General features: G+C 57.4%; 1 protein-coding gene and 1 pseudogene across 2 annotated transcripts; both read right to left on the reverse strand.

Moving 5' to 3' along the window:
- Nucleotides 1–663: 663 nt before the first annotated feature.
- BAK1 (BCL2 antagonist/killer 1) lies at nucleotides 664–9,340 on the reverse strand. 2 transcript variants are annotated; one of them, XM_039467930.2, is made up of 6 exons: nucleotides 9,078–9,339; nucleotides 6,689–6,789; nucleotides 4,861–4,996; nucleotides 4,358–4,501; nucleotides 3,104–3,284; nucleotides 664–2,981 (listed from the first exon to the last, which is right to left on the reverse strand). In XM_039467930.2, exons 2-6 carry the CDS (start codon nucleotides 6,756–6,758, stop codon nucleotides 2,877–2,879), a joined length of 636 nt encoding a protein of 211 aa, XP_039323864.1. In that variant the 5' UTR covers nucleotides 6,759–6,789; nucleotides 9,078–9,339; the 3' UTR covers nucleotides 664–2,876. The 2 variants fall into 2 exon arrangements, 1 of the variants encoding a protein (XP_039323864.1); XR_012517277.1 differs by lacking the exon at nucleotides 664–2,981 and having other exon boundaries at nucleotides 3,206–3,284; nucleotides 3,569–4,501; nucleotides 9,078–9,340.
- Nucleotides 9,341–16,302: 6,962 nt separating this feature from the next.
- LOC104650641 (putative uncharacterized protein encoded by LINC00336) lies at nucleotides 16,303–23,401 on the reverse strand (annotated as a pseudogene).
- Nucleotides 23,402–23,647: the final 246 nt, after the last annotated feature.

A 23,647-nucleotide genomic window follows, 5' to 3' on the forward strand; every position in this document is an offset into this window, starting at 1 on the left:
GCTGCGCAGCTGCTCCTTTTCCCGGCTGCGTGCCCCAGCTCAGTGGCATCACAGACTGTGACGAACCCAGACGTATTTGGTGGACACCAAGCCGCAATCTCAGAAGCAGCGCTCGATCCGAGGCGCAGCCATGAGTTCTTTCGGTTTCTCTTCCCTAAATCCCGCTAAGCCCATCCCCTCCCGTTCTCCCCGCAGCCCCTGGAGGTTGTGTCCCGCCTGACTTCTCACCCGTGGTTTCAGATCGTCCTGGCAGAGGTACAGAGGGCGTCGGGGGGCGGGGCAGGCCAACACTTCCGGGGCCGCCCCACCCACGCCTTTCCGGTTAGAGCCGAAACTCCTTAGACGGTTAGGCAGTGCCGCAGCCCACTCGCCTTTCTTCCAGCGACGGAACGATCTGTTCGCTGGTCAACGCCGCACGCTGTTCAAAGCCCAGAGGCGGGAAGGGGCGCGCCCGGAGGCTCCGCCCCAGCAAGGGCACGCTTGCGTGATCGCCGCGGCGGCCATCTTGGACTTCGGCAGCCGCCCACCTCCAGCCGCTGCCTGCGTTCGCTCGGGGGCGGAGGCGACCCTGCACTCTGGGCCCCCTCAACCTGTGCTCGCGAGCCCTACATTCCCCTCCGGCCTCCACATAAAACCCGGGCCAGTGTCCCGGTGGCAAGTGCTCGCTCCTTAGGTGACTCCAAGAAAGCGCCCGTTTCCTTCTCTGTAGCTTGAGCACCCCCACCCCCGTCTCCCTACCCATTATTTGGGCAGATGATGAACTCTCAGCATAAAGCCTGGCACACAGTATGTGTTCTATAAATGTTGTCCGTGAGCTTTTCCTGGCCACTGCGGGGTGCCTTGTAGCAACCACCTTCCAGCCGCCACTGCCTGCAGCGCCGCCTTCTCCCTTTTGCGAGATCGCGTCTGTACGAGACTCTGAAGACCTTGCGGAGGCGCGGGGGGCTTGGCAAGCCCCCCTCAGGAGGGTGCAAGTGAAGCTCACGAGTTCTCTTTGACTTTCATGTGACCGTTCTGGAAGGGCATCAGAAACACAGACCAGGGTGCCCGGGACTGGAAAGACTGTAGATTTTGGAACATTTCAACGCCCCCATGCTTGTTATTTTTATCACCCCTGGCTGCGTCCCCATAGGGACTCCCAAGCAGCATAAAACTAGAATGAAAGCCCTGCGTGTGTGCTGACTGTGGCGACATCAGGAAGGGGGAGCTGGGACATTGTGTCCCAGGCAGAGCTAAGTGTGGGGGAGAAAGGCCTTTTGGACCAGCGTGGGTGGTAGCCCCAGGGTGGGAGAGGAATTCAGGCCAGGCCGGAGGTGGCCTGTGGGGGTCCTCAGATATGTGCAGCTGCTCCACCAGCTCTGTAGCTACGGTCCAGCAGTTCAGGGTCTCAAACGTCCCAAAGAGTGGGAAATTGCATGAAACCCCGCAGAGATGAGGGAAGTGCATGGGGGGTGGGGGCGAAGGCCTTCCAGCGGCTGGGGGCTGCAGGACCATACTCAGACCTCCGTGGGATTCTGGAAGCCTAGTGTGAGGTTTTATTCAGTAATAAGCCAGATGCATGCCAGGCACCCCCAGTCTAGCCTGATGGAAAGAGGGGTAGCAGAGAATACAGAAACTACTAAGTCAGGATGAGGGGATTGCACAGTTTATTTCCAAACGCTCAGAGGAGAGGGAGTGGCTGCGGGCTCCAGCTGCCTCTCCCTGCATTTGGCTGAATCAAGAACTTCTCTCCCCTCCCCCAACACCCTAGGGGATGCCCAATAAAGAAGGGACTCTCACCCCCCACCCTGAGGAGAGACCTAGACAGGTGAGGAGCATGGAGAATGGGGGGACAGAGTTCAAGTATTCACATTTCCCCCATCTACACCCCTGGAGTACACCGTGCCAGAGCCATGAGGCGGGGGTCCCACTGCTGGGATTCCTAGTGGTGTTGATAATCCTTCTCCCAGTTAGAACCCTCCAGATGAACTCCCTACTCCTTTTCCCTGAAAATAACAAACCAAGTCCTAAGCCCTGTAGTCTGGGCAAGGAGGGGCCTTAGAATGCCACTCACCCAGGGTCCCCAGGGATGGGGGTGAGGGCCTTCACCTGTAGTGAATCGGTTGGGAGCAAGTGTCTAAAAGGAGAGAGGAAGGGAGAGAACTGAGAGGACCCTGGAAGGCAGGCCTGGAGGCTTCTAACACATAGGTTTAGAGAGCTCTCGTCTGTGAAGCCACCCCACTCCACACCCCAAGCCCAGAATCCCTGAGAGTCCAACTGCAAAGGCAGTATGGCTGGAGGGAGGAATGGGAGCAGGCGGGGAGCTGGGCAGGACCCCGGCCCCCATCTCCCAGTCAGTCCTGCTCCTGGGACACATGATGCTTCGGGAGGGCCAGGATCAGGATCAAGTCCCAGCTCTTAGGCGCTGCTCTTCCAGAATAGCAATAGAATCCTGGGGAACTGAGGGTAGACCCACCAACCCCCAAACCCCAGACGTCCCGGCCTCGGGTAGAATGGTGGGAATGGGCTCTCCAAAGGGTATTACAAAAAGCTAAAACCGTTCAACGCTTCCTGGGGAGAAGTGGCCCCCAGTCTCTTGCCTCCCCAAGTTATCAGTCTCCCCAGCGCCTAGCAGACAGGGCTAAGGAGGTCCCAGAGAGCTGAGGGAGGAGGTCACAGCCCCTGGGCCCAGAGAGAGGGCCCGCTAGCACCATGCAATGTTGAGGCACCTCTGCAGCCTGACTGGCCCACGCAGGGGCCCTCCAAAGCTGGAGTGCACACTTCCTAAAGCTTCTGTACTCTCGAGGGGGTACCCCTGAAGGGAGTGGAGGAGGCAAAGACTTGGCTTAAGTCCAGGCTGGGGTCTCAGCAGGGACCCCAAAGGGCACCATTGGGAGTCATGATTTAAAGAATCTTCGTACCACAAACTGGCCCAAAAGAACCACACCCAGAACCACCAGCACATTCAGGATGGGACCATTGCCTAAGTCCAGAGCTGCCACCTGCCGGGAGAAACACAGTGGTCACAGAGAGGCAGGCAGAACATACAGGCACCCGGAGAGGGGTGGGGCCTGGGAGAGGGGCAGCCCCAACAGCAGGGAAGACGTTGCAATCAGATACTCACCCAGCCACCCCTCTGTGCGATCCACCGGGCGATGCAGTGACGCCGCATGAATTCCACCACGAAGCGGGTCACCTGGCCCAGGAAGCCAGTCAGGCCGCGCTGATAGACGTGTAGGGCCATACGGTAGCCGAAGCCCAGGAGAGCCACCACACGGCCCCAGTTGATGCCACTCTCAAACAGGCTGCGGGCAGAGCATTGCGTACCGTTGGTGGAGAGGCCCCAGGAGGCCCGTCAGCCTGCCTGCCCTCTCCCTCCTCCTCCCAGCTGGAAAGCTAAATTTGCTGTGAATTAAGGCTGCAGAGGCTGCCCTAGCCTGGCCTGTATTTGGGAATAACCCGGGTCTCCGTGAAAGGAGAAAGCTGAGGGGTATGAGCCAGATGCTGCTGCTGGGATGTACACTCAGGTGCAGAGGGGCACAGAGAGGGCAGAGGGCAGAGCGAGTGGATGGGTCAGCAGGGAGATTACCTGTGGGCGTTGTGCTGGCCTGGCAGCCCGAGGGACAGCAGAGAGAAAAGGACAGAAAAGATTAGGGTAGTTCCTGTCGTCACGGTGGCATGGAGGCTGTCCTCTAAGTTCATGGGCTGGCTATTTCAGCTCTGAGCACTAATACTAAACTCTATCACCTACACCTCCCTTCACCTCCAGCTTCAAATCCACCCCAACACTGACCTCCCTAATTCTAGTGGTAGCAATGGCTAACACTTTGTAAGGTGGACATGATCTAAGCATATTTTTCCTGTTTTACAAACCAGGAGACTGAAGGCCAGGAAGTTTCGCAAAGGCAGTAAGTGGTAAAGTTTGGATTTGCACCCAAATATTTGGTGCATTTAACCACTTGGATGCCAGATAACAGCAACTAGAAGCCATTCCTAGGACCTGGCAGAGGTGAGCACCCTCACCATCTTCAGTGTGATATGTGGTTTCAAATCGGAACCATGAAGGACAGCTGTGTCCCAGCTGGGCTGGGGAGCCGTGGGGGATGCCCCACCTCAGGCCCCCTCTAGAGGCCTAATCTAACCAGTCAAGTCTTTGGAGTCAGAGCTGAAAAGAGCTGTGAGCTAATGCACAAAAGACGAGTCTGGGACCCTGAGAGAGAAAAATAGGAGGCCGAGACCACATGTGCATTCACAGCAGACACTGGACACCGACAGAAGGTGTCTCCCAGGCCGGGAGTGCATCATGTAGGCAGGCCATGGTGCGGTTGTCATGGGACAGGAGAGTGACCAGAGCCCGGCGGGGAGGTGGCCGGGGTACCTGGAGGCGATCTTGGTGAAGTACTGGTAGGCGTTGTCTGCCGTGGGCTGCAGGTGCTGCAGCATGGTCTGGAACTCCGAGTCATAGCGCCGGTTGATGTCATCCCCAATGATGGCGAGCTGCCGTCCCACCTGCCCCATGGTGCTGTGTGAGCGGGAGGCAGGCAGGTGAGCAGGTGGCCCGGCAGTCGGGGCCAGGGCCTGCCTCATGGCAGAGGGTTTCTGCCCAAGCTGTCCATGGCCCTGTGTACCCCTCCGTGGAGATCCCCAACAATGTTCTAAAACATGAGTGCTGGGCTCTGGGACAAGGGGCAGGCCTGGGCTAAATAAAAAGGATGCAAGGTCCTGGATGGGGGTAGGAGCCCAACATGAAAGGGGAGCAACCATGAGAGAAGGGCAAGACCCACCCCCCCAGGCCTCCCCGGCTCCCAGGAGTGGCACAGAGACCCGTGCAAACCACTGCTTCCCCGAAGATGTCCTGTGAGCCCAGCGGTCGTAGCTCACCTGCTAGGTTGGAGAGACAAGCTAACCATCTCTGGGTCAGCAGGGGCAGCCGCCCCTTCAGCCTCCTGTTCCTGCCGATGGCGGTAAAAAACGTAGCTGTGGAAAACTTCCTCCGTGTCCCGGGCTACCTGCTCCTCTGAGGATCAAAGCTGGGAGTCAGGGAGAGAGGGCCGAACCCCAGTAGCCCCGTGCCTTGTAGGAGACTCACTGTTCCTAGGGCCACAGTGTCCTCGCCCACGGAAAGAAATATCCTGGCTAGAGGCTGTGGTTCTGTGGCTCACGCCTGTAATCCCAACACTTTGGGAGGCCGTGGTGGGTGGATCACAAGGACGGGAGTTCGAGACCAGCTTGGTCAACATAGTGAAACCCTGTCTCTACTAAAAATACAAAAAAAATTAGCCAGGCATGGTGGCGGGCACCTGTAATCCCAGTAGTCAGGAGATGAGGCGGAAGAATCTCTTAAACCTGGGAGGTAGAGGTTGCAGTGAGCTGAGATGGTGCCACTGCACTCTAGCCCAGGCTACAGGGTGAGACTCCATCACAAACAAACAACCACAAAATCAGCAGGGCGTGGTAGCACATGACCGGCTACTCGGGAGGCCAAGGCAGGAGAATCACTTGAACCTGGGAGGTGGAGGTTGTAGTGAGTGGAGATTGCACCATTGCACTTCAGCCCGGGCAACAAAGCAAGACTTTGTCTCAAATTAAAAAAAAGAAAGAGGCCGGGCGCGGTGGCTCAAGCCTGTAATCCCAGCACTTTGGGAGGCCGAGGCGGGCGGATCACGAGGTCGAGAGATCGAGACCATCCTGGTCAACATGGTGAAACCCCGTCTCTACTAAAAAATCCAAAAAAATTAGCTGGGCATGGTGGCGCGTGCCTGTAATCCCAGCTACTCAGGAGGCTGAGGCAGAAGAATTGCCTGAACCCGGGAGGCGGAGGTTGCAGTGAGCTGAGATCGCGCCATTGCACTCCAGCCTGGGTAACAAGCGAAACTCCGTCTCAAAAAATAAAAAAAAAAGAAAGAAAGAAAGAAAAGGGAAAGAAATATGCTGCACAGAGAGTTGTTCTGGCACTTGCATTGAGTCCTCACAGTAGCCCTGGGAGCAGGCAATCCCGTTTGCAGGGGAGAATGGCACGAGGCGTCTAAGGAACGTGTGCAAACCGAGGAGCCGGGACGCAGTCTCAGGCATTTGGGCTCCTGAGTCTGCGTTAGTGCCTCTCAGCTCCACAGCCCTTGGTGTGCAGGGAATGTGGGAAACAAAATCTGAACTTGTAGCCTGGGCCCAGAAAAGTCACACAGGGAGATAGTGACAGACCTGGGACATGAATCCCAAGTCCAGGAAACAGCCCACCACGGGCTGTGAGCTGAGGCTTCCCTGGCCATCTCCTGGGAAGAACGAAGCAGGGCGGCCATTTTACTTCCTCCCCTCTGTCACTACAGTCGCCTTGCTGTTGAGCAGACCTGACTGGGTGACCGGCCAGTTTACTTCCTTATTTCTCTCGCTGGAGGGATACAGCAGCCAGGCTCCACTCTGCTTCCCGCCTCCCTCGCCCGACCCCGCCCTCTGCCCGGTGGCACTGTGCCCACCTTCACACTCACTTCCTGGCCTCTCCCAGCCTCCAGGCCCTCCCCAGCCCAGACTCCTCCCCAGCTCAGGATTAACCTTGACAGCAGCTCCAGGCTCTGAGCCCGAGGGTGGGAAATAACTCTTCCCCACCCACAGTGGGTGAATTGAGGCCAGGAGCCTGCCCCTGAGTCCCGCTCCTTCCATTCTCACCACAGCCCTCATGGTTATGGGAGGGGTGAGGGGGCAGGAGGACCCTTACCAGAAGCAGAGGGTGGGTCAGGCTCTCCGCACTCCTGCCTGGGAGGACCTGGGCCTTGCCCCGAAGCCATTTTTCAGGTCTCAGTGGAGGATGGTGTCAGCCTGCAGGGATGGGCAAGAAAAAGCAGAGATGGGGGTGAGCACGGACCTGTGACTGGGGACCCCAGACGGGTTGCCATGTCCATATAGGAGAGAGGGTCCCCTACTCCCAGAAAGCCCCTCAGTCCTCTGAAACTTTTTTTTTTTTTTTTTTTTTTGAGATGCAGTTTTGCTCTGTTGCCCAGGCTGGAGTGCAATAGCGCGATCTCGGCTCACCGCAACCTCTGCCTCCCAGGTTCAAGCAATTCTCCTGCCTCAGCCTCCTGAGTAGCTGGGATTAGAGGCATGTGCCATCACGCCTGGCTAATTTTTTTAATTTTTAGTAGAGACGTGGTTTCTCCACGTTGGTCAGGCTGGTCTCGATTTCCCGGCGTCATGGGAGGGGCCCACCTTGGCCTCTCTAAGTGCTGGGATTACAGGCGTGAGCCACCGCGCCGGCCTCTGAGACTTTTTATTCTTACTCCAGCATGGATCCCAGTGAAGTCTGCTGGGAGGAAACAACTTTCTGAGCACTTCACTGGCGCCCCCTCGAGGGAGACAGGGTAAAAAGTGGAGCAGCCAAGGGCAGACGGAGGTACCTGCACCCTCGAGGAGGCTGTGGCTGCAGCAATGCCCAATGGCTCTCAAGTTCCTGCCACTCCTGGGACAAGAGCCTGGGTTTCTTTAGCTGATTCCAGGGGCCTCCTGCACCCCACCCAGCATGCGCTTATTGCAAGTGCGCCACCACCCAGCCAATGGCCCGTCAAGGCCACCCGCGGAGGCCCCACTTCCCTCTGGCCGGCCAGAACACACCTGTTTTTTAACTCAGGCTTGTTAGCCGCAAACACTTCCTGAGAGCCTAAGATATACTCTCCCACTCAGGGGCGCTCTGTGGGTGGTGAACATTCAAAACTCACGTGAACCCAGCAGGGTGAGCACCAGCATGCCCACTTTACAGGCAGGAAAAGTGAGGCACAAAGAGGTGAGTGCCCGAGGTCACATTATTAGTCACGGAAAGTCAGGTTGTTTGTCTGAATCTCCATGAGTCCGTGTACTCAACACACATTTAAGGTTTACTTTCCAGTGTGTGGGCTTCAGAGGGTGTCCTTTTTCCTGGGCAACTTTCCCTGCTTACCTCCCGCCTGTGCCTTCCCCATCCCTGCCGTGCAGTGAGGAGGAAGCCCTCAGGATCAGGGCCTTCTCTGAAGTCCCCCAACCTGCCTCAGCCCACCTACTCCCACCACACGCCTGGTCTTCTGTCCCCAGCCCCAACTTGTGTGACCCCTCATCAGAGCCAGTGTTTCCTGGATGTCAGCTGTTTCGCTTTCAGTTTGTGCTCCTTCCGGAGCCCCATTTCCCCAGGCCGCCTCCAGCCCTCAGAAGGAAAGCACCCTCCTCCTATCCCAAAGGGAGGGGAGGTGCAGCCCCCCCTGGGTCAAGCACAGCCCTACCCCATCCCCACCCCCGGGCCTGGGGACTTTCTCCTACCCCTTCCGCCCAGGCCTGGGACTGTTTTCAAAAGTGCCCCAAGAGCTCTCAAGAAGGGTGAAGGAGGGCTGGACCACCTGTGCCCTCACCCCCACCCATCGCTCTCCCGGACAGGGACAGGGCAAAGGCAGACCCTCCTTTCCTCCACTTCTGGGGGCCAGGCCTTGTTAAAACAGACCTTTGCTTGCCCCACACCCCCATAGCTCCTTCCAAAATAAGAAACCCTTTCCTCTTTCCCAGTCCCCAGAACCCAGCACCTCCAGGACAGCAGGGCCAGAGGATGCTGACCGCACCCCCAACTCCCTTTACCAACACCCCAGGCTCCCAAGGGGAGCAGGTAGAGCCTCAGAACACCCTCCAAGGCCAGCAACCGATGCCGACCCAGGCCAATCCCTGCTCCTCCATCCAGGTGGCCTAACTTCCCAGTCAGGGGAGCCACCCCTGACTTCCTGGGCTTGCTGGGTCCTGATGAACGTCTCCCAGGGACACAGGCCTGGCCGGGCCCTGGATCCAGTCTAGGGGTGTCGGGCAGCAGGAAGGGCTGAGAAAGTTCTCTCTCTGTCCTTGACCTTGGCTCTGACCTCTACTCCCATCTCCCAGACAGTTAAAGGACCCAGTTCTCTGGCATCCAGGGCTGGGGCAAGAGGGGAAGCTGTGAAGGGCAGCCAGAGGGAGGCAAGGCACGATCAGGGCCCCCCAGCAGGGGCGGTGGACCTGCCCAGGCAAGGCTTGAGCTCCCACCCAGCTCCCAGCGGACTCCGTGCCCCACCCTGGGGCTGGAGCTGCTGAGATCTGGGAGGGTGGGCAGGACCCTTGCAGCTTACCTGCCGGGATCCTGGCTGAACCCGGGTGGCTCAGCAGGGCGGAGATGGAACTCCCGAGGGGTCAGCGGCTGCTGATCCCACGGGCTGAGTGGGAGGCAGGCTTCCAGGAACGGGCGTCAGTGCATTCCTGGTATCTGGATGTAGCCTTTGCTTGTCCCTGTGTGGCCTGAGGGACCCGCAAGACTCCAGTGATCATAGAGGTGCCAGCTGCACCCGGCTTCAATCAGCTCCCTCTAGAGGAAGTTGCTCTGTGGCCGCCGGATGAGGAGGGGTGCACTGGGTGGGCCAGGCCCAGGAGCAGCGCCCGCCCACTTTCCCCGCCCCACGTCCCAGCCGGGCGGAGCGGCTCTCAGTGGCCCACTGCTGTTCCCATCCCCGATTCTTTTTTTTTTTTTTTTTTTTTTTTTTTTTTTTTTTTTTGAGGTGGAGTTTCTCTCTTGTTGCCCAGGCTGGAGTACAATGATACAATCTCAGCTCACCCCAACCTCCGACACCCGGGTTCAAGTGATTCTCCTGCCTCAGCCTCCCGAGTAGCTGGGATTACAGGCATGTACCACCATGCCTGGCTAATTTTGTATTTTTAGTAGAGACAGGGTTTCTCCAGGTTGGTCAGGCCGGTCTTGAACTCCCGACCTCAGGTGATCTGCCCACCTCGGCCTCCCAAAATATTAGGATTACAGGCGTGAGCCACCTCACCCAGCCCATCCCTCATTCTTAATCCTTGTATTTGATTTTCTCACCCACCTTTATATCAATCAATACCAATAAGAAACCCAGGGTGGGCTGGGTGCAGTGGCTTACGCCTGTAATCCCAGCACTTTGGGAGGCCGAGGCAGACGGATCACCTGAGGTTGGGAGTTCAAGACCAGCCTGACCAAAGTGGTGAAACCCCATCTCTACTAAAAATACAAAAGCCAGGCATGGTGGCACATGCCTGTAATCCCAGCTACTCAGGAGGCTGAGGCAGGAGAATCAGTTGAACCCAGGAGGCGGAGGTTGTGGTGAACGGAGATTGCACCATTGCACTCCAACCTGGGCAACAACAGTGAAACTCCGTCTAAAAAAAAAAAATTAGTCGGCATGGTGTTGGGTACCTGTAATGCCACCTACTTGGGAGGCTGAGGCAGGAGAATTGCCTGAACCCAGGAGGTGGAGGTTGCAGTGAGCTGAGGTTGCACCACTGCACTCCAGCCTGGGTAACAAGAGCGAAACTCCGTCTCAAAAAAAAAAAAAAAAAAAATAACCTGGATGCTAAGAGGGAAGACAGATATGGTCTGGCCGCTGGGAGTGTTCTTGAGGACAGAACGCACCCAGGAAGGACAGAGGTGTGAGCAGTCCTCAACAGCCGCCTTCCCGCAGCGTCCAGTGCCCTCCCCACCTCTCCCTGTCCACTCCCTGCCAAGCCCCCTGGGGCTCTCACGTCTTCTCCTCCAAGTCTTCACTCCCCTGCCCCCCAAAGCTCTTGCCTGCCCACTGAAACCCCTCCCTGCCCCCCACACCTCCTTCCCTGCTTCATCAGCTGCCTGCCCCCTCTACCTCCAACGAATCTCCCCCAGCCCCACTCCTCCCCCATCTTTGCCTTTTAGAATTCTGGGAAGTCTCCAACTGGAGGTTTTCATTTGAAAACTCCTCCTGTTCTTAGGCAGTTGGTCCTGGGGTGTCGGCTACAGGCTCTGAGCTGGGGACCCTGTCAGGATGGACGCCCCATCTCCAAAGCCCCAGTCTCGAAATTCGGGCTGCACCTCCATGTTCCGCTTTTTCCGTGCCCTCGTGGGGCGCAAGGTCAGCCCAAGGAGCTCTGACGAGGCTGAGGCAGGGGCCCAGGCGCACCCCTTGCCAGACCAGGGTGCCATTTCCCTGACGACGAGCCGAGAAGGACGGGCGAGGAGGAGGGGGCCGGGGACATCTGCCTTGCCACCCCACGCCTTCTCTGTGGCTGTGCCTAGGGGCTTCTCATACCTGCCACAGCAGGCTCCCTCTGAGCTGGTCATATTGGATATGGGAACCTATACTCGCAGGTGCAAGGAGGCCCGGGGGGTAGAGGTGAAGTCAGGTCGGCCCACAGCAAGCCAGGAGCCACCAGGCAACCTGCCTGAGAAGGAGGGGAAAGAGCCAGCAGGCGAGGCCTCCGGGAAAACAGGGGCCTCATACAGGTGAGGGGCTGGAATTGGAGGGGGGTACCCAGGTGGGCAAGGCCCAGGACGGAAGTACTGGGAAAAGGCCTGGACATGAGATGGGGAAAGGACATGGGCCTGAGTTGGGGCACCCGAGCTGGGAAGGGTCTGGGGAGGGAGTCCTTGGATGGGTAAGGGCCTGGGACAGGCCACCTGGTGGGAAGGACAGGGAGATGTGGATGAGGCCAACGGACAGAAGCATCAGATGGGGAGGAGGCTGGAGATGGGGGTTTGGGTGGGGGAGGAGGCTGGAGATGGGGGTTTGGGTGAGGAAGGAGGATGGAGATGGGGGTTTGGGTGGCGGAGGAGCTGAAGGTGGGGAGTTGGGTGGGGGAGGAGGCTGGAGATGGGGGTTTGGGTGGGGGAGGAGGCTGGAGATGGGGGTTTGGGTGAGGAAGGAGGATGGAGATGGGGGTTTGGGTGGCGGAGGAGCTGAAGGTGGGGAGTTGGGTGGGGGAGGAGCCTGGAGATGGGGGTTTGGGTGGGGGAGGAGGATGGAGATGGGGGTTTGGGTGGGGGAGGAGCCTGGAGATGGGGATTTGGCTGGGGAGGAGGCTGGAGATGGGGGTTTGGCTGGGGGAGGAGGTTGGAGATGGGGGTTTGGCTGGGGAGGAAGCTGGAGATGGGGGTTTGGGTGGGGGAGGAGGCTGGAGATGGGGGTTTGGCTGGGGAGGAAACTGGAGATGGGGGTTTGGCTGGGGAGGAGGCTGGAGATGGGGGTTTGGGTAGGGGAGGAGGCTGGAGATGGGGGTTTGGCTGGGGAGGAGGCTGGAGATGGGGGTTTGGGTGGGGGAGGAGCTGAAGGTGGGGAGTTGGGTTGGGGAGGAGCCTGGAGATGGGGGTTTGGGTGGGGGAGGAGGCTGGAGATGGGGGTTTGGGTGGGGGAGGAGCCTGGACATGGCGGTTTGGGTTGGGGAGGAGCCTGGAAATGGGGATTTGGCTGGGGAGGAGGCTGGAGATGGGGGTTTGGCTGGGGAGGAGGCTGGAGATGGGGGTTTGGCTGGGGAGGAGCCTGGAGATGGGGGTTTGGGTGAGGAAGGAGGCAGAAACCGGGGTCTTCCCATAAGTGAGGGGCTGTTGATGGGGGATACCAGACATGAAAGGGGACGGGCTAGGCAGTAGAAAGAGAATGTGCCAGAGCAGTGGGGCGTCCCGCTGGGGGTGGGGGGGTCCTGTTGCTCCCAGCTCCTTCTGAAGCCCTAGTGCCATCCCCTTTTAGGACAGAGACCCACATCTCTCTCTGTTCCCCACCCCCTCATCACTCTACTTTTGAGAGAGATAATCCCCCTCTTTAATGAAGACTCCAGGTGGCAGACAGGGGGCTGATGGGAGAGGGAGGATGGAGAGGGCTGGCAGGCCTGTGGGTGCCCCTTGGAGGAGATTTAGGGGTCCATACCACATCTCTGAACCCCACCTGCCCCCTCCACCTGACTGTGCTTTAGGATTAGGGGCAAGTTTGTTCTGATCAAGAAGGTGAAGGAAGAATACCTGCATAGAACCATGGGGCCCCGTGTGCTCAGCCCTGAGGCCTCCACCAGGGAGAAGGAGTGTCGGCTTGAAGGTGAGTGTAGTGGCCATAGGCATAGGGGAAGCGCCAGGAACGGACCCTCTTCTTGTAGGACTTCATAGGGGTGCAGGGCCTGGCAGGACACAGGACATACTTTGAGGGACTGCTGGAGTCAGACTGCCTGGGTTCAAACACCAGTTCTACCATGCTGAGCCGTGTGATGGGTGGCAGGCTGCTCAACCTCTCTGCATCTGTTTCCTCGTCTTTAAAATGGGAATATAATTGTACCTATCTTTGAGGGAAGTTGCAAGGATGAGCTGAGATGCTCTTTGTAAAATGCCCAGAACAGTGAGTGGCACACAGGAGGCATTTGCTAAAGAAAACAGGGATCCAGGCGCGGTGGCTCATGCATGTAATCCTAGCACTTTGGGAGGCTGGGGCAGGCAGATCACCTGAGGTCAGGAGTTCCAGACCAGCCTGGCCAGCATAGTGAAACCCTGTCTCTACTAAAAATATAAAAATTAGCTGGGCATGGTAGTAGGAGCCTGTAATTACTTGGGAGGCTGAGGCAGGAGAATCGCTTGAACCTAGGAGACAGAAGCTGCACACAGTGAGTCGACACAATGCCATTGCACTCCAGCCTGGACAACAAAGTGAGACGCCATCTCAAAAAAAAAAAAAAAAAAAAGAGGCTGGGCATGGTGGCTCATTCCTGTAATCCCAGCACTTTGGGAGGCCAAGGCAGGTGGATCGCCTGAGGTGGGAGTTCGAGACCAGCCTGGCCAGCATGGTGAAACCCCATCTCTACTAAAATTACCGAAAATTAGCCAGGCATCGTGGTAGGCACCTTTCACAGCTACTTGGGAAGCTGAGGCAGAATTGCTTGAACCCAGGAGGTGGAGGTTACAGTGAGCCTAGATCACACCATTGCACTCCAGCCTGGGCAACAGAGTGAGACTCTGTCTCAAAAAAAAAAAAGAAAGAAAGAAAACAGGGCAACCTCACCCATAGCTCAGCCCCGCCACGTGCCTGCCCTCCAAGGTCTGGACCACCCCACTGGCTGCCAGCCTGTCAGTGACCACCACTCCATTCACAGGAGACCTCCAGTTGGGCTCATCCAAGGAGGAGGCGACTCCCTGGAACCGGGTCCACAGTTTGCGCAAGGAGCTTCCAGACTCGACCACGGTCAAGGTCTGTGGGTGGTGGGGCGTGAGGCATGGGTTGGGGCCTTTCCCACATTGGGCTGGGCCTCAGGATATGTGGCCTGGGCCCAGAGGAAGCAGTCCCCTTTCTTAACGTTTTGGGAGATGTTCCCTCCTGCTTCCTGTCTTGCCTAGGGGTTGGGTGGGGCTGCAGGCCTGGGGTCCTGGACCCCCTCATCTGCTCAGAGACCGGCTGGCCCTCAGCCTCCTCTCCAGGAAGGTTTGCCCGGTGCGAAGAGCAAGGAAGAGAAAACGAAGGACAAGGACAGCTCATTTAAGCTCTGTGCCCCAGGCACTGTCACCCTCCTGAACAGGACCTTCAGGACCACAGATACAGTGGGTAAGGGCTTCCGCCCCTCCTGTCCCACGTGCCCCCAGGCCGAGGAAGCCTCTCTTTGGCTGGTCGCTCAGGGGTGCAATACCAGCAGATACCACCAGGTGGCACCAGAGGACCTAAGATGACCCCCTGAGCTGGCGGTGTAGCCAGGGTCTTCCTGAGGGTTTGAGAGGTGGTGACTGGGGGGTGGTACTACTCAAGCACCACCCTTTCCCTAGCCCGGAGGCTTCTAACGCCTTCAGTGGCCGCTTCCATCCCTGGTTTTCCCGTCATGCACTGCTGTGACAGAGCCCCAGAGGGTCCTCTCTCCCAGTAGAGCCCCGGGCAGCACAGACATGGACAGCAGTTGGGCGAGTGATGACAGCATTCATAATGTGATGAAAATCGTGGTTCACATTTACACAGCCATTACTCCGGCACATCCTCTTTAAGCATTTTGCATAAAGTACTGCGTTAAAACTCTGAGACAGGTCCTGCTGCCATCTCCACTTCACAGTGAGAACATGTCTGATGTCACATGGCTAGGGCTGGGCACAGCTGGGGCTTCAGTGCAGGCAGTTTGGGTTCCAGATCCAGGCCCTTGAGTCGGCTGGTGGCGGGGGTAGATACCTGCCCTTGAGTGCTGTCTGCAGAGGGTGAAGACAGGCTCTCACGCTGCCGCTGTCGGAGGAGGCCCTTGGAGAGTGAGCTTCCTTGGGGAGGGAGGGCGAGGGAGGGGTGATGCCCAGCTGGCTCCAGGTCCTGGAAGAAGAAAGGGCTGTGGCTGAGCAGGGACCACACAGAGCTGGGATGAGGCTTAGGGAGCAGTTGCACCTCCAGGTCCTTGGGTTCCCAGCAGGCTGCTCCACCCTCCTCCTGCCTATCCCCTGCCATCTCCCTGTCCCCTGCCATCTCTCTGGCTCTTAGGTTTCCTGGAGTCGGAGTTAAAGAAGCTTCTGGGAATGCAGCAAGAGTCCCGCCTCTGGAAGCTAGGCGGCCAAGAGGGCCGAGAGCTGCTGACCTGGCCAGAGATCACCCTGGAGGAGGCGGGCATTGTGGGTCAGGTACGCCTGGCACGTGCCAGAACACCAGCCCCTGCCTGAGGGCACTGGAGAAGTGGGGCTGGGGGCTCACCATCCCCTCTGGGCTCTAGCCCCACTGGCTGGGTAGGGTACAAAGGTAGGCATCATGCCTCCTTGGGGGTTGTATTTCTGAATTCAGGACCCTGGCCCCCTGAGTGAGTGCACGCTGCATGCACAAACACACACACACACACACACACACACACACACATGCTCACACTCCTCTCTCTCTCTTTTCCATCAGTCTCTGTTTCTCACTTGCCTCAGAGTCACAATGTCCATTTTTTGGGTCTCAACTTTGCTATTCATTTACTGTGTGGCCTTGGGCAAGTCCCTTCCTCTTTCTGAGCCTCAGTTTCCTCATCTATTACAGATATGAGTGAATCTGTCTAGATGGGCTGTAAGGCTTTCCTGTGCACCTGAAAATCACATGATGCTGCCGTTTTTCTTTTTTTTTTAATTTAATTTAATTTTATTTTTATTTTTATTTTTATTTTTTTTAAAGACGAGGTTTCACCATGTTGGTCAGGCTGGTCTTGAACTCCCGACCTCAGGTGATCCACCCGCCTTGGCCTCCAAAGTGCTTGGATTACAGGCATGAGCCACCACGCCCGGCCTGCGATGCTGCTGTTTTTCTAATCTCTCTCCCATCCTCGTCCGCTCCCACAAACACACATAGGCTCAGGGCAGCGACCGCACTGGGTCAGACAGAGAACCATCCTGCTGCTCCACTCCTTGACATCGGCCTTTAAAGGTTAGGCCTGTCTCAGCTTCTCTGAGTGCTCATTGATGGATCTGTTGAAAATGTGTCGGTGCCCTTTTTGGTTAATTTCCATCCATTCATCATCTCATTCTTTCATTCAGTGGACAATTGCCCTGACAGTCTTCGTAGCTTACAAAAGGAAAGGGCAAGGGGTTTGGAGGCCAGAGGCCTTAGTCTGGCATCAGCTTGCTCTGTGATGTTGAGTAGAGACCTCAGTTTCTTTAGCCATGAAAGGGGCTGTTGCAAGGGCTTCCTGGGATGACGGGTGTGGAGCTGTAAGCTGCAAAGGCACTCCCTTGCGGAGGGCTTCACACCGGGTGATTCACTTTGGAGCAGTGCCTATCAGAAAGACAGGCCAGCTGGGGCTGGGTGTGGTGGCTCACAACTGTAATCCCAGCACTTTGGGAGGCTGAAGTGGGCCGATTACTTGAGCTCAGGAGTTTGAGAAAAGCCTGGGCAACATGGCAAAACCTTATCTCTACAAAAAAAAAAAAAAAAAAAAAAATTGGGCCGGGCGCAGTGGCTCACGCCTATAATCCCAGCACTTTGGGAGGCCGAGGCGGGTAGATCACGAGGTCAAGAGATCGAGGCCATCCTGGTCAACATGGTGAAACCCCGCCTCTACTAAAAATACAAAAATTAGCTGGGCATGGTGGTGCATGCTTGTAGTCCCAGCTACTCAGGAGGCTGAGGCAGGAGAATTGCCTGAACCCAGGAAGCGGAGGTTGCGAGTGAGCCGAGATCGCGCCATTGCACTCCAGCCTGGGTAACAAGAGCGAAACTCCATCTAAAAAAAAAAAAAAAAAAAAATTAACCAGGCATGGTGGCATGTGCCTGTGGTCCCAGCGACTTGGGAGACTGAGGTGGGAGGATCACTTGAGCCCGAGCAGTTGAGGCTGCAGTGAGCTGTGATCGCGTCACTGTACTCCAGCAGAGGCAACAGAGCGAGACCCTGTGTCAAACAAAAAGAAAAACATGCCTGCTGGACACTGAGGGGCACCCTTCTGATTGCTCCAAGCCCGCCCACATGCCCGTGTCACAGGAAGCCCTGGTGTCACCTGATCCACAGACACACGGGTTGTCAGCACCTGGAAGAGCCCCCTGCTTTTGTCTTTTCACACTGAAGTTTGCGTCTTGGGATCTCCCAAGTCCTCACTGGTCCTTCCCCCTTCTTCCCGTCCCCTCCCAAGCCAGCCTGCCCTGTCCCAGGAGTTACAGTCCTGGGGTCATTTCTGGGTAGTGTCAAGTAAGGGCTCAGCCCACTCCTCACTTTGGGGACAGAGCTGCCTTGGGAATACCTTGTCCTAGCGGGTGTTTCAAAGGTCCTGTCTTCATCACCCTTCCCGTCTCCCCTTGCTGCCTTTAGGGACACTGCGCTGAGGGGGAAGGAGGCTGCCCCCCTGCCTTTGGAGAATGCTGGAGGCGTAGGGAGGGGCAAGGAGGCAGCAGCAATTTCACCCTGGGCTTGAGGGGAGGGTGCAGACCCCCCTTGGGGTAGTGTCCAGAGGAGAGGGAGGGGAGGGTGTTGCAAGGGCTTCCTGGGATGACGGGTGTGGAGCTATAAGCTACAAAGGCACTCCCTTGAGGGGGCTACACACGGTGTGATTCACTTTGGAGCAGTGCCTGTCAGAAAGACAGGCCAGCTGGGGCTGGATGTGGTGGCTCACACCTGTAATGCCAGCAGTGCTGACTCCTGGGGCTTCCAAGGAACCCCCCTCCGAGGCTGGAGGGAGAAAGCATGCTCCATTTTGTGGCAGGGAGGTGGCTCAGGGTTGGTGGGGCTGTGCCAGCTGAGGGGACGTGGGGAAAAGGTGGCTTCGGGTCCTTTCTCTGGGGCCAGTGGGGAGGTTCTGGGATGCAGAGTAGACTGAGGCATGTTCATTCACCGATTTCTGCCCCTCAGTACCTATTTTTTGAGGAGAAGGACGAGATGGGAAACTGGCCTCTGGAGTGCAGCCGGTGCTGGTCCCGAGTCTGCCCTACCCGGATCCCTGGAGCTGGTACACGGGGGTCTCTATCTTCTTAGGACACATCTAAGGAGCCGCTGTGGCCAGTGGGTCTGGAGACACAGTGTCCATGTCTTAGGGTGAGCCCGCCCCCAATTCTGTCCCACCCAGCCAGTCGGAGCTGCGATGTTGTTAATAAAAATCTACTTTGACTCTGGCCTCATTGCTGGCCTGTCTTTGGACCCCACCCCCCAACCTTCAACCCTAGAGCAAACCCTATCTGAGGTCTAGATCTATCCCGTCTGTGCCCATGGGGCTGCGAGGGCTGCCCTGCTGCAGAGTGGAGGGCCGCAGCAGGGCATCTCAGCAGAGAGGGCAGGAGGTCCGGTGGGCCTGACCTGGGGCTGGGGAAGGACCCAGGGCCCAGAGTGCCACGGGAACCCTGCCGCCCACAAGCCCTGCCCCCGTTAAGAGGGGTGTCCCTAACTTCCCTCCCTCTCCAAGTTCCCAGGCCATGCTGTAGCCTCCTAGGGAGGATCCGGGAATTCTCCAGCAGGAAGTTCCTGCCCAGCCAGCCCAAGGACAAAGCCAGGAAAGAGGCCCTGGGACGGAGGATCTATCTCAGGAGGGCCGGGCTGGGTAGGCCAGGAGTCCCTGGCAGTGTTGCCTAATCTCAAAAGTAAGGGTGGACTTGGGAAGGGGTGCTTAATAACGGGCCCTTATGTCCAGCAAAGGCGACCCACACACCTGGCTTCCCAGAGATCAGATGGGTAGCAGGGCCAGGCCTAGTTTGGATGCCAGGAGGTGCTGTTCACCAGAAGGTCCTGCTGGCTTCCCTGAGGGGTCCCTGTTCTTTCCTTTCTGCCTGGGTCCGGGCTCCGAGACCCTGCAGCCGACGTATGAGAAAAAGAGCTCTCTGTCCCCAGCTCTTTTTAACATGACTACTATCTATGGAAGCGTGTCCGATGGTCTCCACGGGTTCCCACTGTGTCTAGCCTGAGGCCCGTGGCAGAGCTGAAGTTCAGTATCAGAACTTGATGGCCAGTCTTACTAATCGCTGTGACTGATAACAACAGCTGTTGGTTGGATGGCCAGCCCTGGGGCCACATGCTTGGCATGGGAAGATGGAAACCGTAGCAGTGTGGTCCCCTACCCTGGCCCAGGCCAGCCCAGTGAAGGTGGGAATTCCTGCCTCTGTCCCCCAGCCTGCAGGGTGTGGGTGGAGCCTGGAGAGGGCTGGGGGGTGGGGGGTGGGGGTGGCTTTCTCCTGGCTTCCTGGCCAGAGCCCATGGAGTGCTTGACTCAGACCCTGAGTTGGGGCTGGGTGGAAGGGCCCATCTGGACTGTCCCCCTGAGTCAGCCAGGAGGCGGCCTTGTGACCAGATGACTCACCTGTGCCCTAATTGCCCTGTTAATCATTTCCTCCTCCCAGAGTGTTCTCTGATGGAAAGGGTGGGGCCTTGCAGGGCTTCCCTGGGAGCACCTGGATGGGGGGTGGGGGTGAGGAGAAACCTTGGTTCGGGGTGTGGGACCCTGGGCTGGTCACCCTTCCTCTCTGTCCCTTATTTTCCCTGTCTGTCCAGTGAGGCCTGTGACGCCTCCTCGTTCGCTCCTGGGATTCCTCTGAACTGCAGGGGCCTGTGAGGCTGGAAAGTGTGGGGTTGTCCCTCCAGCTCCAGGCGCTGTCCCTGGAGCAGGCCGGGGGTCTTTGTGCTGGAGCCGGCCTGAGCGCCTCTTCCCGGTCACACAGCGTCCCGGGCTGGTTTTGTGGATGGGCCTGGATCGATGCTCCTGGGTGGTGAAGGCAGAGGTGACGTGGCCCAAGGAGGTCCTGTGGGGAAGGCCCCGAGGGTGATGCAGAGGGCTGGGCTCCGGTCAAGGTCAGAATGGGGAGAGCCCAAGCATTCCTGAGAGGCCTCAGAGAACAGTGCAGGGGCAGGCATTGCCTTTTCCCACAGGCGTAGAGACATCTGGGGACAGCCTCCACGGACCCTCCTGCACCAGCGCTCGCACTCAGCCAGAGGGCCAGCAGGACTGAACCCCGTGCACTGGACTCACTCATCAGGCCCTGGGAGGGGTAGCATCCCCCCGGAGGGTACCTTTCCTAACTTGCTCAAAAAGAACAATTGGGCTGGCAGGGGCCCTGATTGGGCCCATGAGATTTGGATCACTGTGACCAGGCTTGCCAAGTCTCTGTCACTCTCCTGGTCTCTCTCTGTTGGTATGTAAGTGTGTCTCTGTGTTTCTGTCCCTGTCTCTCTGTCTCCCCCTGTGTCCCTGTGTCTCTGTCTCTGTCACTGTATCTCAGATGAGATGAAGGCAAAAGCAAAGAGGTACCCAGGTCCATTCTGAGAGAGTTTAGGGACTCTGGTGGCTGAAAGGAAGGCAGTAGGTTGGGTCATTTAGGAGCTGGGGGTCAGGGTGGGTGGTCCCAGGAAAATGTGGGCAGGGCCAAAGGTGGGCCTGCCGACCTCAGGACACTGTGTGATCCCCCTCTTGTGTCTCCCTGGCCAAGACCTCCCGAGGAGATAGTGCCTCAGGTCCTGTCTGGGGTCACTGGGAGTCAGCCTTGCCTACGCTAGGATGAAGGGAGGGTAAAACCAGCTGCATCGTTCTCCAGCTGGAAGATGAGATGGAAAGCAGAGAGGCAGAAGGGAGAGACTCGGCTGGGTTGAAACCCGGCTCCCACTGCAGCAAACTCCTAAGATGGCAGACAAGTTTCATACCTCTCTGAATCTCAGCCTCCACATCTATGCAATGGGTGAATCACAGGCTTCTCATGTGAGCTGAATGAAGAGCTGCTTGGCTCATAGAAGGTTCTCAAAGAATCTGTGGGGCTGGGCACAGTGGCTCACACCTGTAATCCCAGCACTTTGGGGGCCAGGCAGGTGGATTACCTGAGGTCAGGAATTCGAGACTAGCCTGGCCAACATGGTGAAATCCTGTCTCTACTAAAAGTATTAAAAAATTAGCTGGGCATGATGGTGGGCTCCTGTAATCCCAGCTATTTGGGAGGCTGAGGCAGGAAAATCGCTTGAACCCGGGTGGCAGAGGTTGCAGTGAGCCAAGATTTCGCCATAGCACTCCAACCTAAGGCAACAAGAGTGAAACTCCGTCCCCAAAAAGGAATCCATGGAACAATTTTTTATGAAGCATCTACTATATCCTGGTCCTGTTCTAGGCACTGGGGGATATCGCAGTGAAGAAGACAACCTCCACTTTGGGGGACTTACAGTATTGCTAGTGACACAACTATAAACAGATATGCCGGGTGACAGGTGCTATGAAGAAAGCTGAGACTGGATAGTGGTGGGGATATCACAGAGCGATGGGGAAGCCTTGCTGAGGAGGTCATGTGCAGGAAGCCAGGGAGGGAGCCATCTGGGGGAAGGCCAGCTATGGGCACAGCAAATGGGTCACTCTGAGGCAGGAGCAGGCCTGGTGGGTTTGAGGAAAGGGACTCGTGCAGCTGGAAGGGCATGAGTAGGAGCGGGTGGGACAGGAGATGAGGTCAGAAGTGTGCAGACCGGGCGTGGTGGCTCACGCCTGTAATCCAAGCACTTTGGAGGCCAAGGTGGGCGAATCACCTTAGGTTGGGAGTTCAAGACCAGCCTGACCAACATAGTGAAACCCCATCTTTATATATATATATTTAAAAAAAAAAAAAAAAAAAAGAAGTGTGCAGGTCACATGCTTCACTGATCAGAGGTTTGGTTTTTGTTTTTTGTTTCTCTGTCACTGGGGCTGGAGTGCAGTGGTGCGATGACAGCTCACTGCAGCCTCCACCCCTGAGCTCAAATGATCCTCCCACCTCAGCGAGGACTGCAGGCGCCTTCCACCGCACCAGGCTTTGGTTTCTGGAGTACAGTGGCGCAGTCTCTGCTCACTGCAACCTCCGCCCCCAGGTTCAAGCGATTCTCCTGTCTTGGCCTCCCGAGTAGCTGGGATTACAGGCTCCTGCCACTGTACCCGGCTAATTTTTATATTTTTAGTAGAGGCGGGGTTTCACCATCTTAGCCAGGCTCCGCCTTGGCCTCCCAAAGGGCTGGAACTACAGGCCTGAGCCACTGCGCCGGGTCCACATGAAGTGATGCGATGTGGTTTGCTTTTTTTTTTTTTTTTTTTTTAATACAGTGTCTCACTTTGTCACCCAGGCCGGGGTGCTGGAGTGCAGTGGCGAATTCTCAGCACACTGCAACCCCTGCCTCTGGGGTTCAAGCGCTTCTTCTGCGTCAGTCTCCCAAGTAGCTGGGACTATAAGCGCGCGCCACCATGCCCTGCTAATTTTTGTATTTTTTTGTTGTTGTTGAGACGGAGTTTCGCTCTTCTTTCCCAGGCTGGAGTGCAATGGCGCGATCTTGGCTCACCGCAACCTCCACCTCCTGGGTTCAAGCAATTCTCCTGCTTCGGCCTCCTGAGTAGCTGGGATTACAGGCACGTGCCACCATGCCCAGCTAATTTTTTGTATTTTTATTAGAGACGGGGTTTCACCATGTTGACCAGGACGGTCTCGAGCTCTCGACCTCGTGATCCACCCGCCTCGGCCTCTCAAAGTGCTGGGATTACAGGCTTGAGCCACTGCGCCCGACCAATTTTTGTATTTTTAAAGGAGACAGGGTTTCACTATATTGGCCAGGCTGGTCTTGAACTCCTGACCTTGTGATCCGCCCGCCTTGCCTCCCAAAGCCCTGGGAATACAGGCGTGAGCCACCGCGCCCAGCCCTGTGGTTTGCATATTTAAAGCTCGCTGGGCTCCGAGCGGAAAGGCTGTAGGGGCGGGCCTGAAACAGGGAGGCAGGTTTCCGAGGCTGCTTCCGACATGGGGCGGGGTCGTCTGGCAGTGGCTATGAGGGGGAACCGAGGGAGTACTTACCACTAGGGGGAGGGCCTTAGCCAGCACCTCTGCTCAGTGGGGAGCCACGCCCCGCCCCCGGTGGTACTTCCCACCTTGCCCCAAGTGAGGGGCTTGTAAGGAACTTTGGCTCCATCATCCGCAGGGTGGAGCGGAGCTGTCTGGGGTCTGGAGTACGGGAAGAGTCGAAGGCTTGTGAGCCGCCCAGGCGTGGGCGCCTGTGGCGGGCGGGCGGGACCAGGAGGTTGGCACCGCAGGGCCTGTGCGCACCGAAGCGCAGCAAGTAAGTCTCGACCAAGACTGCCCCGCCACCACTGGCTCCTGCGGAGCGTGCGCACCTGGGCGGGCGGGCGCATCTGGGAACTGCCAAGCCGTGCCACATTTCCGCTCCTTCTGGCCTGGCCTTTAGAGATCGACCTGCGGCGGCTGAGCGCGGGGCCTCCTCTGCTGAAGGCAGCTCCCAGGGCTCCAGAAACTCGCAGTCAGTGGTGGGAGGGCCAGAACAGACCTGCGCAATAAGAACCAGATGATGATGTTGCTGTAGTATAGTTTGCAGAGCGCAGAGAAGGGAGCAAGCAGCGACAGCAGAGAGGAATCCAGAAGGCTTCCAGGAGGAAGCACCATTTGTGATTTGGGCTTGCAGCAGGAGAAAGTTGACAGGTGAATTAGGGGAGGGCATGCCTGCCAGGCTAACCGTCTGTGATGGGGTGGTGTCCAGCCTCACCATG

The sequence above is a fragment of the Saimiri boliviensis genome, chromosome 4 (assembly GCF_048565385.1).
Source record: "Saimiri boliviensis isolate mSaiBol1 chromosome 4, mSaiBol1.pri, whole genome shotgun sequence".
Classification (NCBI taxonomy): domain Eukaryota; kingdom Metazoa; phylum Chordata; class Mammalia; order Primates; family Cebidae; genus Saimiri; species Saimiri boliviensis.